The following is a 14,765-nucleotide window of genomic DNA, read 5'->3' on the forward strand; positions in this document are numbered from 1 at the left end:
GTCGCAACATTTTAGAACACTCATGCAATATAAAAGATGAGTGTGCGACGAATTCCCATCGTTTGTGGCCAAATCGTCCAAAAACTTCAACAAACATATGCAATATGAGAGGACAATGTTTTGCATTTGCACACAAGAACATTTGTAGCATTAAAGTAAGATTTGTAGCAGATGCCCAAAATTGTTGCACCATCTCTCTCTTGTGCTTGGAGCAAAACGGAAACGAGCTTGCATCATTTGAAAAACATCCATGTAACATAAAAAAATCCACGAAAACTAACCTTTTGTTGGAGCACTAACTTGATCAAGCTCAGGTGCAACAAATATGGCACACTGGAGCACTCTAGGCGCCACACCCCATCCACACGCCTTCACATAGCTCGATGGCATGTAGGAGTTGGTACAGAGCTCCATCCATGGTAGAGGCCTTCCATGATCTGGACTGGGAAGGGGAAACGAGGCGATGGTGAGAATCGTTGAAGGAGAAGCTGGTCGGTGCATGCGTGGACCGCGAGTGAGGCTACGAGTACAATGCGCACGGGAGAAAATGAAAGTATAGTTTGGTAGTGTTGTTGCGTTCTAGACAAACCAGAGGATCGAAATGCTATATATTCGTGGTGAACTAAATTTTATCGAAAATTAAATCAACGGTGGCAGCATCGTAAGACGAGGATCCAACGGCCGCGAGGCCCCCGACAGGCAGAGGGAGGTTCATATAAACCGACCATCGCCTTCCTGTCCCCTGCCCCGCTCCTTCTCCCCCGAGGCCAGCCAGCCTCACACTCGGCACCCTCCCACACTCCATTGCCGCCCGCCTCTATCCAATAAATCTCAGGGATCCGGATCAAATCGATCCCTCGCCGTCGCCGATCCGCGCAGTCTTTCTCCCGGATCTCCCCTTGAATTTTTTTCCCGATCGGGGGCTAGGGTTAGGGCGTCAGGGAGGGCGCCGCATTTCAATCCAGGCCGCCGCCGGAGCCGACGACGAGCTAGGTTTACCCCCGGGTGAAGAGAAATGGAGAAGAAGAAGGTGGCGGTGTCCAAGGTGTGCCACGGCCACTCGCGGCCGGTCGTCGACCTCTTCTACAGCCCCGTCACGCCCGACGGCTACTTCCTCATCAGCGCCAGCAAGGGTAAGCGATCCGCTCATTATTTTCGGGGTTGCGCTTGTGTGGCTGCGGTTCGTTCGGATCCGGAGCTGTGGCTTGTGATGTGGACGGCGGCTGTATGATTATCGAGGTTGTGGATTAGGATGTGACTGGCTTTCGAGCAAACGGTTCTGTCCTGACATGCTCATTCAGGATTGGCTTTGAGTGTTTTTATGTGTGTGCATTCAGTATCTGGTGGACGAATAGTGGTCACCTACTTTCTGTACTGTTGTCTCACATACCTCTAGGGATTGAATCGGCTATCTAGGTCATGAAATACATTTACTCTGTAATTTCACAACCTAGTTAAGTTCGTGCTACTACATCAGTTAGATTTTAAAGGATATTTGCGATGATTGAGTGCCATGGATAGAAGCCAAACTTTTTTCCTTTGCCTTAGTTAAATCTTTTCTAAGTTAACTAACTGTTCATTTCTTTTTTTTTTAGATCAAAGGCCAAAGGCCCGACGTTAAATTAATAACGCCCTCAACGGCGACTAGGTACAAGGAGCTGAACCCAGCTTACAACACACACCCACACACCCACACGAACTGTTCATTTCTTTCCACGGGTTTTGCGTGTCAAGCTCTCTTAGCTAAATCTTGTCTGCCAGACACATGGAGTCGGGGCAACATTCACTTAGGCCGTGTTTGGCTTGGCATTACGTGATGATCCAGCCTTTTCAATTAGCTTTTGGTTATTTTACTTTTTGACAAAAAAAAAATTGTGCTTTTGTGGCTACTTTTCTGCAGCAGCACCACACAGTTCAGCACACACAGACTGAGCCTTAACCAAGCTAAGTTGTGGTGGTATTTTTCTCCACCTCAAACTATATTATATTAGGCTGTAAACCAAATCCAAAAAAATATGTACCCGTAGTCCATAGGCCGTGGCCTATACCCCTTTTGCCTAAATGTTATATGCATACCTTGGTAGTCACTCTATGGATGGTTTTAAGTCTTAACTCACGACTGCACAGCAATGTTTTGATTTTTGTTGTGCTGCTTGTGAATGTTCTTTTTCACATCGTCCTTGCAAGTTCAGAAATTAGCTGTTTTTAAAAATCAGGTCGGCTTTCTACTTCATTGATGTTCATAATGTCGAATGGATTTGGGCCGTTACTGCATTGCCTGCATATTTTCAGGCATCAGTTGCTTTTATGTCTGCTCAAGTGCAGGTTATTGAATGAGTAATTTCATCACCAGTCAGCAGTCAGTTCTAGGGATAACTTGGAATATTGTCGAGCACAACTAATATGTGTTAGGTAGGTGTTGTAATAGCATTTCTCGGCCATTTGGTGACATTTTTAATTTAGAGTGGAGTTGGAGTGCAGATTCCAGATTTACCTCCATGGCAACAAGTACTCCCTCAGTTCACTATTATAAGATTTTTTTTTAATATGTATGTATCTAGACGCCTTTCAGTGTGTAGGCTCACTCATTTCAGTTTGTATCTAGTCCACGTTGAAATATCTAAAACATCTTATAATAGTGCACGTAGGTAGTATTAAAAATTTGCCAGTGAATTACCCCCAGTGACAGATGACTTTAATTGAACAAGAATTATCATCTTCTGATTTATTCTTCTTTGCTCTGAGTATTATAATGCTGAGTTGGCATGATACTAGTCTAGCCGCACACGATGTTCATGTCTAAATTGAAAAAGGAAAAATGTTTTGTTTTGTGTGGTGCATTCATTAATTATAATTTTTTGACATTACTAACATGGTTAAATTTATTATGTTTGGTGTATTGCTGCGATCAGTTCCAGTTACTAACATAACTATACTTCTTGGGATGGAGGGAGTAATATACTTGTGAAATTGTTGGATGTCTGGACTAACTTTTAATCTAGTACATTGGATGATGTGAATGGAGAGCCATGACGATAATATTTTAGGGCAGCTATAAACCAATTAGGGACATAAATAGAGTACGATCTGGCAAATAATCAAGTTGTGCCATTTAGAGCATCTCTAACAGATGATGCAAATTGGACTTGGTGATGTAAAAACCGTTTTTTACATTGCATTTGGCCAAAAATGCCTCTCCAACAGATGACCTTGACCTATTTGGTGATGTAATCTTTTTACATCGTGATGTATATTTTGGGCCAAGTGACCCAAATATACATCATCTGCGGTGGTGATGTATATCTCGTTTGGTTGCACGAAGCCCCAACTGCCGATCTGTAATTTCAGCCTTGTGTCCGCCTCCTCACTGCTCTCTCCATGGAACGCCGACAACGACTTTCCGGCCAAAATTAGTCACCGTCAACGACCAATTCGGGGGACGACTAATTCCGCCCGACCGGCGCATGAGGTGAAGCTCCAGGACGTCGTCCCCATCGCCTTTTTATCTAGTCCCGGTAGGTGGCCATGGGGATTTGGTTTCCCGCTGTCTTGCGCCACGCGTGCTCGAGCAAGGTTGAGGTCGAGCAAGATGCGCTGCTCTTCTGTCTTTGCGGCGGCCTTGGCGATCTCGTCGGGGACGCTGTCGGACAGGAGGAGCTCTGGCGCCACTTGCTTGATCTCCCCAGCCACGTTCATGTGCGCATCCAATCGATTTTGACCCCAGCCCCCCAGCTCAATCGGTTCAGTTGACCAAGTGATTTGTTAGCTTGTTTGTGTGGCCGTGGTTTCCAATCGATTTTGACCGAGGGATTTGGTAGTATCCTTGGTGCATGGCTGCAGATTCCAAAATCCTTTTATTGCAGTTTCTAGAAAATCAAACCTATATAATGAATTAGAAGTGTTTGAATTAAATTACAAGTATTTGAATTTCAGTTTTAGTTGTTCAAAATAGAGCTTAAACTGTCAAAGAAGAAGTATTTGGTGCAGATTTGATCTATTTTACATCACCTGCTGCGGCAGTCGTGCCATAAAATACATCATCTGTTGTACGCGGACGTTTTTCTTGATGTAAAAAATTGGCAATGTGATGTATATCAGTTCACATCACCGCTTTTTGGTGATGTAAAATGCATCATCTGTTAGAGATGCTCTTAGATTATTATTATGTAGCCGGTACCATATTATAGTACTCGCTTGGTAAAATTTTATTTGAGAACAGAGTGCTCTTACCAGAGAAGGGTGCAAATACTGGCACATGATAGGTGTTACCTGGTATTTACTATTTAGTCCACATTGCGTGTAACCTTCACTTTGAAATTTATTGAAAATTGTTCACGTCTTATTTGAAATGCGTGTAACTATCACCCTGCACTAAGATCTCATATTCTGGTTTGCAGACTCGAATCCAATGCTTCGTAATGGTGATACGGGAGATTGGATTGGAACTTTTGAAGGTCATAAAGGTGCTGTTTGGAGCTCTTGTCTAGACACAAATGCCCTCCGTGCTGCCTCCAGTTCTGCAGATTTCTCAGCGTATGACATTTGTCCTGCAAAGTTTCATTATTGCTCATTTCTACATACATCTAAATGACTAAATATTGACAAACCTAAAACATCCTTTTATGGACGGAGGAAGTACATAATTCAGCCAGTCTCAAAATTATTGAACAGAGCAACAGCATATGATTTTTCTTCTACTTGTGATTTCAATCAAGATTCACGAACAGGTTGAAGTCAATATGTTAGTGCACCATGAGGTCTTGGACCCAGGCACCCAGCATGTCACATACTTGGTTACACAACTTTCAGCTGTGGTTCTGCATAGTGGAGCAATCTGATTCCCTTATGCCGGGACTTCCACTTTACTGCACTGCACATGATTGGTTTATTTTGTTGGTTCCCTCCGCTGATAGTTTGCTAGCGTGATGAATCATTACCTAATGCATTAGTTATTAAATATAAAATCAGGTAGAATAAGAAGGAAACTATGTTGTATTCATCTGCATAACCTGATACTCTGTGCAAGGAAATAACAAGCATTTTTATGCAAAAAGGATTACAGTCCTCTACTGCTAAGGCTCAGAATTTTTTATGTACTTGTTCTTGAGTATGGTTTACATTTTTGACAACATAGCTTACTCTTTGCAGCAAAATATGGGATGCACTAACAGGAAATGAGCTACATTCATTTGAGCACAAGCATATAGTTCGTGCATGTGCCTTTTCAGAGGTAATACTTGTGGAAAGCTTAGTTGCCCTTCTCCTCTGGCATCTATTTACCATCAACCCCCCATAGCAAGATGATATGTGCCATATTCTTCTTTATCGTTTGTTTCCTTCAAGACTTGTTTAATTAAGGCCTGCTACTGCTATTTCTTGCAACCTGTTACAGAATATGGATGATTCAACATGTACATTAGCCATGCCACTCATTATATTCATCAGCGCATCTCATTGAATAATGTTAAATTACTTGAATCATGCCTATGAAGCTGTATAATTTAGGTGCTTGTTTTCTTACCACTCTGTATGCTATAGTCACTTAGGACTGTCCTCCGTAATCAATTCTATAACTAATCAAATCGCGATGCAACTGCAGGATACACACATGTTGCTCACTGGAGGAATGGAAAAGATTTTGCGTGTATATGATATGAATCGTCCAGATGCAGCTCCAAGAGAGCTTGACAAAGCACCTGCTTCTGTACGCACTGTTGCTTGGCTTCATAGTGACCAAACTATTCTAAGTTCCTGCACCGATATGGGTGGAGTGAGGTTTGTCTCGAAAATATCTTCAAAATTTGAAGCTAGTGTGGAAAACACCTGGTGCAAGTATATTATACTTGCCCCCTTGATTAATTACTGATCTGCACAGATTATGGGATGTGAGAAGTGGAAAAATTGTCCAAACTCTTGAAACCAAGGCACCTGTCACCAGTGCAGAAGTAAGCCAGGACGGCAGGTTCATTACTACAGCTGATGGTTCAAGTGTTAAATTTTGGGATGCGAATCAGTAAGTTCTTTTCTGTATGACCATTGTTCTGCATCACATGCATTGTTCAGTTCTTAACATTTTTTTTTCTGGTAATTTGGCAGTTTTGGGCTCGTTAAAAGCTATGATATGCCATGCAATGTGGAGTCAGCTTCACTTGAACCAAAGTCTGGGAGTAAGTTCATTACAGGAGGGGAAGATATGTGGGTTCATGTATATGATTTCTTCACTGGTGAAGAAATAGGTAAGTCTGTTATCATCATATTTAAAAGTGACTACCGAGAACTGCAAGACTGAAACTTTGGTGCAGTTATTCGCTCCCAGAACAGAGCATTAGCATATGTTCATTTAGCTTTTACTATTGCTAATTGCAGAGCATTTTGGTTACCCTGGTAACCAGTCAGAAAAATAATTTCATTTGAAATTTACAGAGACGATAACACCTCTGAATTACTAATATAAAACCAGTTTCTAGCCCAAGGTTAGGGTTCAAAATCATTTTTTCGTTCATTTTTCCTAATCACGCCTATGACATTTGGGTCCCGAAATACAAAACTGAATGATAGCCATTGGATTGTACCCATGATGGATGAGATGGCCTGAAAGTCAGAAGTATATATACTAGTCTATTGATTTCGCTATATATATAGCAAAGTAATATCTCCTCACTGACTATAATTGTGCTCTATTGGCCTATTGCAATTGTGTATTCATTTTTGGCCCCAGGCTGCAGCTTTCTTTATCCTATTTGACAATTAAATTAAAATAAAAATTTCATCTGAATTTTATCCTGAAAATTTTACTAACCACAAGTCCAGAAATCCCACCGTATTTCCTTTTTTTTCTCAATACCTGATTCCGATGACATGAATTATTTCAACTGGTTATTATTCTCAAGGGCAATTTATACTGTAAAGCTGAAACCGAATGTTCGAAAACCAAAGCTTGGTTCGTCCCAACCTTGTCTTAGTATTTGTGTAGTTTGCTGCTTGCTAATCTAAAGTAATTGTTTTGCTGTTGCTGGAATGTTGTCATCGTGATCTGTGATGACCATGAGCTCCTGTGAGCTACTGATGTGAACAAACAATTATTTCTATGCTTCATAATCCCACATTTCATATTGAAATATGAGCCTGCTATTTCACTACCATATGACGGATTTTTGTTCTGCAGCCTGCAACAAAGGTCATCATGGTCCAGTCCACTGTGTCCGGTTCGCTCCTGTTGGTGAATCATATGCATCAGGATCGGAAGATGGCACCATCCGTATCTGGCCGCTGAACCCAGCTAATGCTGATGACAGTGAGGCGCCGAATGCAAACGGTAAACCAAAGGCTGCGGTGGTAAATGAGGTTGCACGTAAAATCGAAGGCTTCCACATTTCCAAAGAGGGTCAGGCCGAGGCCTAGGATAACATTGTTCACAAACCTGGCAGTGGTTTGTGCTTATTGAGAGATTGCCACCAGAGCCCAGGTCTTCTGGTGCTGCACTCGAGTCCATCATGTTGAAGCTTCTCTGCCGACCAAGGGTGGCTTGGATCTCTCTATCGCCGGGGGGAACTTGTCCGCTGTGAGCAAACGGTTGATTTCTGTACGGGGACCTCTTCAGTAGACTATGTTAAGATAGCATTTTAAGAGCCAGAATAAACCGAGGGGAAAGCAAGTCTGGCAGTTAGTGTCATGCCTTTGTTTGCAGAAAGTAAAATTTATGTATCGTCATAGCCGTCGTTATACAGATGTCAATTGTGTTAACCCGTTTTTGCTCACCTTTCTGCGTAGATTACAGACGTACTATTTGCCAATACTTCGTGCGGTGGACTATGCCACGGGTGCTACGTCACACAGCGTTACAGGTCAGAGTAAACGCAGATGAACCTCTTACTTGAGGCGTCTCATGTCCAACATGGTGTGGTCACTGCGGCCAAGAACATTTGTTAGATCATTGTTACAGTATTCGACTGACGGTCAGAGTCAGTGCACTTCGGATCAGGGATTGCTTCACATGCGCCGCCATGTGATCCTTCGATCCCGCAGCGTATCACCAACGATTTAGCAATGCCGCCCATGTGAAATCCCTGCTCGTAGCAGTGCCACTCGCATATGATTCTTTCATCACTTGGACTGCCGCTCATGATTGGTAACGAGTAATCCGTTAATTTCCAGTTTCAGCCCTGAATGAGAAAAGGTCACGCGCAAGTTAGTTTTTGACTTCTGTAAGTTGGTCTATCAACATACTGCAAAGTTAGCTGAAATACATGCTCGCATCTTGGGCAGGTATATACTGGTATCTGTTAGTGAAGACACGAACTGGTGGTGATTTTATGGCATTGACAGTCGGTCTGGGTTCGTTCCCTACGAGCAAGCAGTCCCCTTATCAGCCCCACGTGGTTTTTACAGGCTTCTGCGTTTGCCATTTACATCCTGCAATGCAATCAATCTCGGCGTCCTCCTCCGCCAGATTGCAGCAGAGTCCTCGCGCTCGCTCTGACGGCTGCAGTGCACACTTGCGTTCCAATGTATTGGTGACATGAATGAATGTGTACATTTCTGATGCGACCTTGTACTGTACACAGTTTAATTAGTACATGCAATGTTTATGGAGTCTGTCTGATCATTCAATCAGCAAACCCACGGCTATGTCTTTTTCATAATCTTTTTAGAAGCTTCAGGGTGCAGCAACCGGGGACGGAGTCCCTGGTGATGATGTCGTAGGCTTGGAATTATCCGGGGCAGCTTAAACATTCGCATCAGATGACCAGCTCATCGCATTAATCGGCAGAGAGACGGGTAGGCTCCGAGGAACAGTTCGAGCAAATCCAGCGCAAGAATATGTAATGCGCCCGGCCCGTCGGCATGATGATAGATTGGTTCTGAACATGTAAGAATGCGACCACACCAATGGAGGATACGAACGTTTCGAATGACCCACGAATGAAGATGAATCAGGATCATGCTGAAGATGAATCTTAAATTCTTAATCATGAAATGGATCTAACATGGAACCCCAGTTTCCCCCACAACAATATTATGACATAGCAGACCACCACCCTCCTACACCTAATCCAATCATCTAAATTTACATTCATTCCAAGCAGGACCTAAACTTTAGCTCAGGCCCCCACAGGTGCTACAGCTGAAAACAAGAGCAAATAACTGATCTGGCACCACCAGATGACGAACAAACTTGGTGCTGATCTGGGCTCTGGCAATGCAAGATCACCCGATCACACACATTTCAACCGATCACTCTTTCATGCGTTCCCAACCTTGGAGATCTTGGGGACCTCCACGGGGAAATCGTCGATCTCGTCCATCCATGGGTTCTTCTCCGTCTCCGGGCAGACCGTGCGCAGCGCCCTCCAGACGGCGCTGTTGCACTTGAACCCGGAGCCGAAGGCGATCTGCCAGATCCTGTCGCGCCGGCCGATCCTGCCCTTGGCCTCGCTGTAGGCCAGCTCGTACCACAGCGAGCTGCTGGACGTGTTCCCGAACCGGTGCAGCGTCATCCGCGACGGCTCCATGTGCCACTCCGTCAGCTCCAGGTTCTTCTCCAGCTCGTCCAGCACGGCGCGGCCGCCCGCGTGGATGCAGAAGTGCTCGAACGCCAGCTTGAAGTCCGGGATGTAGGGCTTGACCTTGGCCTTGAACGCCTTCTTGGCCACCAGCGTGGCCATGAACAGCAGCTGCTCCGACAGCGGCAGCACCAGCGGCCCCAGCGTGGTGATGTTGGTCTTGAGCGCCTCCCCGGCCACCGCCATCAGGTCCTTGGACAGCGACACGCCCACCCTGCCCTCCCCGTCCTCCCCCTGCGCCACGCACCCGAAGCACCGGTCGTCGGCGCCCCTGTGCGTGCGCACCGTGTGCACCAGCTCGTACTTGGCGCGCCGCCGGTCGGCGCGCCGGTTGGAGAGCAGGATCGCCGCGCCGCCCATCCGGAACAGGCAGTTGGACACCAGCATGGAGCGGTCGTTCCCGAAGTACCAGTTGAGGGTGATGTTCTCCATGCTGATCACCAGCGCGTGCGTGTTCCGGTGCACCTGCAGCAGGTCCTTGGCCAGGTCGATTGACAGCAGCCCCGCGCTGCACCCCATCCCGCCCAGGTTGTAGCTCGCGACGTTGCCCCGTAGCTTGTAGTGGTTCACCACCATGGCCGACAGCGACGGCGTCGGGTTGAAGAGGCTGCAGTTGACGACGAGGATACCGATGTCCTTGGGCCGGACCCCGGTCTTCTCCAGCAGCTGGTCGATGGCGCCGAACATGACCGTGCTCGCCTCCCTGCGCGCCTCGTCCATGCACGGGTTCGGGGGCACCCGCAGCACGGCGGGCGGCAGGTAGGTGTCGTCGCCGAGCCCCGACCGCTCCAGGATCTTGCGCTGGAAGTCGAGGTTGGCGTCGGTGAAGGAGCCCGTGGCCTCGGAGCAGCGCATGAAGGTCTCGCGCGAGCACCGGCGCTCCGGCTCCGGCTTGTAGCACGCGAAGTCGACCAGGTAGACGGGGCGCGGGCGGGTGAGGAGGTAGACGGTGGAGAGGAAGACGAGGAGGGTGGTGCAGGTGAGCACGGAGACGAGGTTGTACCGCAGCTGCTCCCACAGGCCGGCGAGGTCGCCGGGGGACACGGTGGAGAGCTGCACGGCCAGGAGCGCCATGAGCGGCGACAGCAGCAGGTACATTCCGTGGGAGATGAGGTGGCGGTACCCCAGCTTCACGTACTTGAGCCGCACCGACTGGAGGAAGTCCGGCAGCCGCCGCGGCTGCGTGGGCTCCGGCGCGGGTGGGGCGGCATTGGGCGCCGAGCTGTCCATTCTGCTGGCTGAAAAAGGAAATAGTTAATCGATTTGGAGTTTTGCGTGAGAACAGCTAGCTGCAGCTACTACAAGATCGCGAGTGAAGAATTGTGGAATCCTAGTACTCGGGAAAAGGACCCGAGATGGAAATCGAAGGAAAATCCATCCAAATATATCGCGTTCTTGGGTAGCGTAGCGATCCCGAAAACCAGCACGAATTGCGCATGCAACGAGCACGGAAAGTGCTGAACAGAAGAGCGCGTGCGAGAGGAAGAACATTTTTCCTCCATGATCGAGCGAGAAGACAGGTCAGAAGCCGGCATGGAAAACCAATGCGCGCGGTGACCACCGAACAGAGAGATCAGAAATGGACAAATACCCCCTCCTCCAATCTCCATGGAATCAAGAACAATGAACGCGGTAATGCGAGCTATGCACGGAGAAAGGGGGGATTTTGAGACGTACCCAGACGTGAGGAGCGGCCTCGGCAACGGAATCACCCGATCGGATGTGGGGAGGAAGAGGAGGAGCTGGAGAAGGGAAGAAGAAGACGAGAGCCGCGCCGCCCGGCCGCCTTCTGTGTCGCTGTGTTGTGTATCCGTGCGAGTGCCACCAATACGGCCGCGAGCACCGCGTGGGGGCAGCCAGCTGGGTCTTTAATAGCTAGGGAGAAGACGGCACCGGAAACGAACAAGTGGAAGAGACAAGCACCAGAAATTCGCCTCGTCTTTGCTTCTCTGCTACTCCTCCCAGTCTCTGATTGACTTCTTTCAAGTTTGAATTGCTCTTACTTTCTCTTAGTTTTTTTTTCAATGTTTTGAGGTTTGTCACGCAAATGTTTGACCGTTCATATTTTATGGTGTCTTTGAATTCGTTTTGGGGAACTCCAAAAGCGCAAGAAATAGGAAACAAAAGTAATAAATTGAATGCCATGCCATGTTGAAATGTAAGTACAAAAGTCCAGAACACAGCTACACCCATACATGTAAGTACAAAATTCACTCTCCGGGTAGAATCTATATAATGCATGAAAACGCATTGTATCAAGAGAAAAAAAATCTGCACAATGCATAAAATTTCTTGAAGAATTATAAGAAGGCTATAGCTGACAAACACGAAAGGAAAGCACTAGTGGGATGACGTTGAATTTTCTCTCTCAAACATGTATGGTCTCCACTATACCTGGCCATGAACAGCCCAGCCCGAGGTCCAGCCGAGAAACCAGGGCCTGGGCCTAGAAATGTTCGCCTGATAGTCGGGCTGGGCTGGGCTTGGTAGCCCGAAAATGACGTTTTATACTACGGCCCAGCCCGTGGTTCAACGGGCTGATAGGCTTGGTGGGTATTTAGTTAGGTCGAGTCAGGCCTGGGCCTAATTTTTCAGCGTCGGGCTTTTCTCAGCCCGGCCCGATACATGGCCAGGTATAGTCTCCACTCATACAATAGATAATTGCAGGGTCCTCCTCCCTGGCGCCCGCGCGCCTGGTTTCTTTCAATTCGCTCAATGATCAGCAGGATGGGCCTTCTGTTCGGCTGGCCCATTAAAGCACTGCTGACGCTTTAGCTAGATTTCGTTTGCGTACACGGCTTTGCTAGTTGGATGGAAAGAGCAACCGACGACTGCTTATCATGTAGTTGGGTCGCTGGGTATTTAAATCGGTCTATCTCTCCCTAAACTTTCGAGGTGGGACTAAAAGTACATGCAGATCGCACGGTTGTGCCGCTGCCGCTCATTGCCGCCCGCGCCCATTAAATGGGCTGCTTCCGTGTGTGTCGGGCCTGCTTTTAGCTATGCATGTTGTGCGATGCTGGCCCTATGTATAGATGCCAGCTAATCAAGCTACGTATTCTTCAAAAAAAAAAAAAAGCTAATCAAGCTACGAATGCATGCGTGTATATGATGTTGCCGCTATGCATGCATCTAATCATGTGAACTGGTGCAACTAGCTAGGTACTGATCGGCCGTACATGCATGCACGTGTGTTAATTTAAGAGTATTGATTTTCCAGTGGAGCTTTGCACGTCTACATGATACGGCAAGACACGTTGGAAATCAATGAAGTATCTATACGATAAATACACCCCAAGTGAGAAAGTAAACTGGCCAATTATTTTAGAATACTAAAAATAAATCGTCTCACAAAAATGATGTGGGACTAATTTCTGTGCATTCACGTGACTACTTTAGCAAATATATACTACCGTGGACATGTGAAATGAGCCGCACGAGTTCAGCTGACATACTTCGTCCGAGTGACCAGACTCCGCGACCGCGACCGAGTGAGTACGTTGCATGTCTAGCTGACAGTAGCTGATATGCCTTTTTATATACAGTATTATTTTCTGTCACGTAGCCAGCTAGTAGGTTGCTTTGTTTTTTTTTCTTTCCTTTCATTCACGTAGCTAGCTACCGGGTTGCTTTGCTTTCCTAGATGGATGGAAACAAAAGGCTAGACGGAGGGGAACAACATCATATACAGTGGGGAACAATCTCCTAGACGGTGGGGAACAACATCCTAGATGGATGGGAACAAAAGGCTAGACGGAGGGGAACAACATCATATACAGTGGGGAACAACATCCTAGATGGATGGGAACAAAAGGCTAGACGGAGGGGAACAACATCATATACAGTGGGGAACAACCGCCTCGATGGAGGGGAACAACCGCCTAGATGGAGGGGAACAAAAGGCTAGACGGAGGGGAACAATCGCTTAGACGGTGGGGAACAACATCCTAGATGGATGGGAATAAAAAGGCTAGACGGAGGGGAACAAAAGGCTAGACGGTGGGAAACAATCGCCTCGATGGAGGGGAACAACCGCCTAGATGGATGGGAACAAAAGGCTAGACGGAGGGGAACAACATCATATACAGTGGGGAACAATCGCCTAGACGGTGGGGAACAACATCCTAGATGGATGGGAACAAAAGGCTAGACGGAGGGGAACAACATCATATACAGTGGGGAACAATCGCCTAGACGGTGGGGAACAACATCCTAGATGGATGGGAACAAAAGGCTAGACGGAGGGGAACAACATCATATACGAGTGGGAACAATCGCCTCGATGGAGGGGAACAACCGCCTAGATGGAGGGGAACAAAAGGCTAGACGGAGGGGAACAACATCATATACAGTGGGGAACAATCGCCTAGACGGTGGGGAACAACATCCTAGATGGATGGGAACAAAAGGCTAGACAGAGGGGAACAACATCATATACAGTGGGAACAATCGCCTAAACGGTGGGGAACAACATCCTAAATGGAAAAAATACATCAAAGAAGACATAAAGTTAAAAAACAAGTGGAAGAAACATATATGAAATAAAAAAATGAAAAAAAAAACAAGTGGAAGAAACATCCTAAATGTAAAAGAAAAAATTGAATAAGAAAAATAGGAAAAAAACAAGTGGAAGAAACATATATGAAAGAAAAAAAATGGAAAACAAAAAATCCTAAGTAAATCCCATCGAAGATTATAAGTAAGACATACCTGCACTACAAACCAGATAAGAATGCTTAGGTCACATAAAAACGGAACAATGAAAAGAACGAGCTAACCGTCCCAACTCGCTTCTGGATATAAATAAGTAAGGCTAGTGTGCGTTAGTAAGCAACAGAAACTCCTTAACCTGGCGGTTAGCTTCTTACTCGCCTTATCGGAACCCCCCAACCAGGGATCGAATCCCCAGCTCCGCACCATTGATTTCTATTTTTACGAGCGAACTCTTCGCAAATGGGCCGGCCCAGGACCGCGTGTCCTTCAGCGAAGCAGTGCTCCGTAGCGCGCGCGCGCTAGCGAGCATTCTCCTAATTGCATCATAGTTCTTCTATAGAACTATAGAACCCAGCGATACACGTCATAGATTCCACATGAAGAACTATAACTTGCAAGTAAGAAATATGGAATGGTGTTTTGGCTCATGGATGCATATATTTTTTATTTTTAAATGTATACAAACATATTTTGAAATGTTAAAATATT

The 14,765-nt window shown here is 46.4% G+C and overlaps 2 protein-coding genes across 2 annotated transcripts; one reads left to right on the forward strand and one right to left on the reverse strand.

Moving 5' to 3' along the window:
* The first annotated feature begins 990 nt into the window (after positions 1-990).
* On the forward strand, positions 991-7,793 carry LOC124694951 (serine-threonine kinase receptor-associated protein-like). Its single transcript, XM_047227874.1, has 7 exons — positions 991-1,133; positions 4,398-4,533; positions 5,149-5,230; positions 5,600-5,775; positions 5,876-6,013; positions 6,097-6,236; positions 7,166-7,793. The coding sequence occupies exons 1-7, from the start codon at positions 1,016-1,018 to the stop codon at positions 7,399-7,401; spliced, it is 1,026 nt and encodes a 341-aa protein (XP_047083830.1). The 5' UTR covers positions 991-1,015; the 3' UTR covers positions 7,402-7,793.
* Positions 7,794-9,058: 1,265 nt separating this feature from the next.
* LOC124683810 (3-ketoacyl-CoA synthase 11-like) lies at positions 9,059-10,793 on the reverse strand. Its single transcript, XM_047218255.1, has one exon. It carries the CDS (start codon positions 10,791-10,793, stop codon positions 9,243-9,245), a length of 1,551 nt encoding a protein of 516 aa, XP_047074211.1. The 3' UTR covers positions 9,059-9,242.
* Between the last annotated feature and the right edge of the window lie 3,972 nt (positions 10,794-14,765).

The sequence above is a fragment of the Lolium rigidum genome, chromosome 1 (genome assembly GCF_022539505.1).
Source record: "Lolium rigidum isolate FL_2022 chromosome 1, APGP_CSIRO_Lrig_0.1, whole genome shotgun sequence".
Classification (NCBI taxonomy): Eukaryota; Viridiplantae; Streptophyta; class Magnoliopsida; order Poales; family Poaceae; genus Lolium; species Lolium rigidum.

Excerpts from the sequence above, each read along its gene's own strand:
- LOC124694951 (XM_047227874.1), top strand. The coding sequence starts at position 1,016 with ATGGAGAAGAAGAAGGTGGCGGTGTCCAAGGTGTGCCACGGCCACTCG. Across the intron at positions 1,134-4,397 it reads CCTCATCAGCGCCAGCAAGG|ACTCGAATCCAATGCTTCGT; the intron begins GTAAGCGATCCG and ends TCTGGTTTGCAG. Across the intron at positions 6,237-7,165 it reads CTTCACTGGTGAAGAAATAG|CCTGCAACAAAGGTCATCAT; the intron begins GTAAGTCTGTTA and ends TTTGTTCTGCAG.
- LOC124683810 (XM_047218255.1), bottom strand. The coding sequence starts at position 10,793 with ATGGACAGCTCGGCGCCCAATGCCGCCCCACCCGCGCCGGAGCCCACG.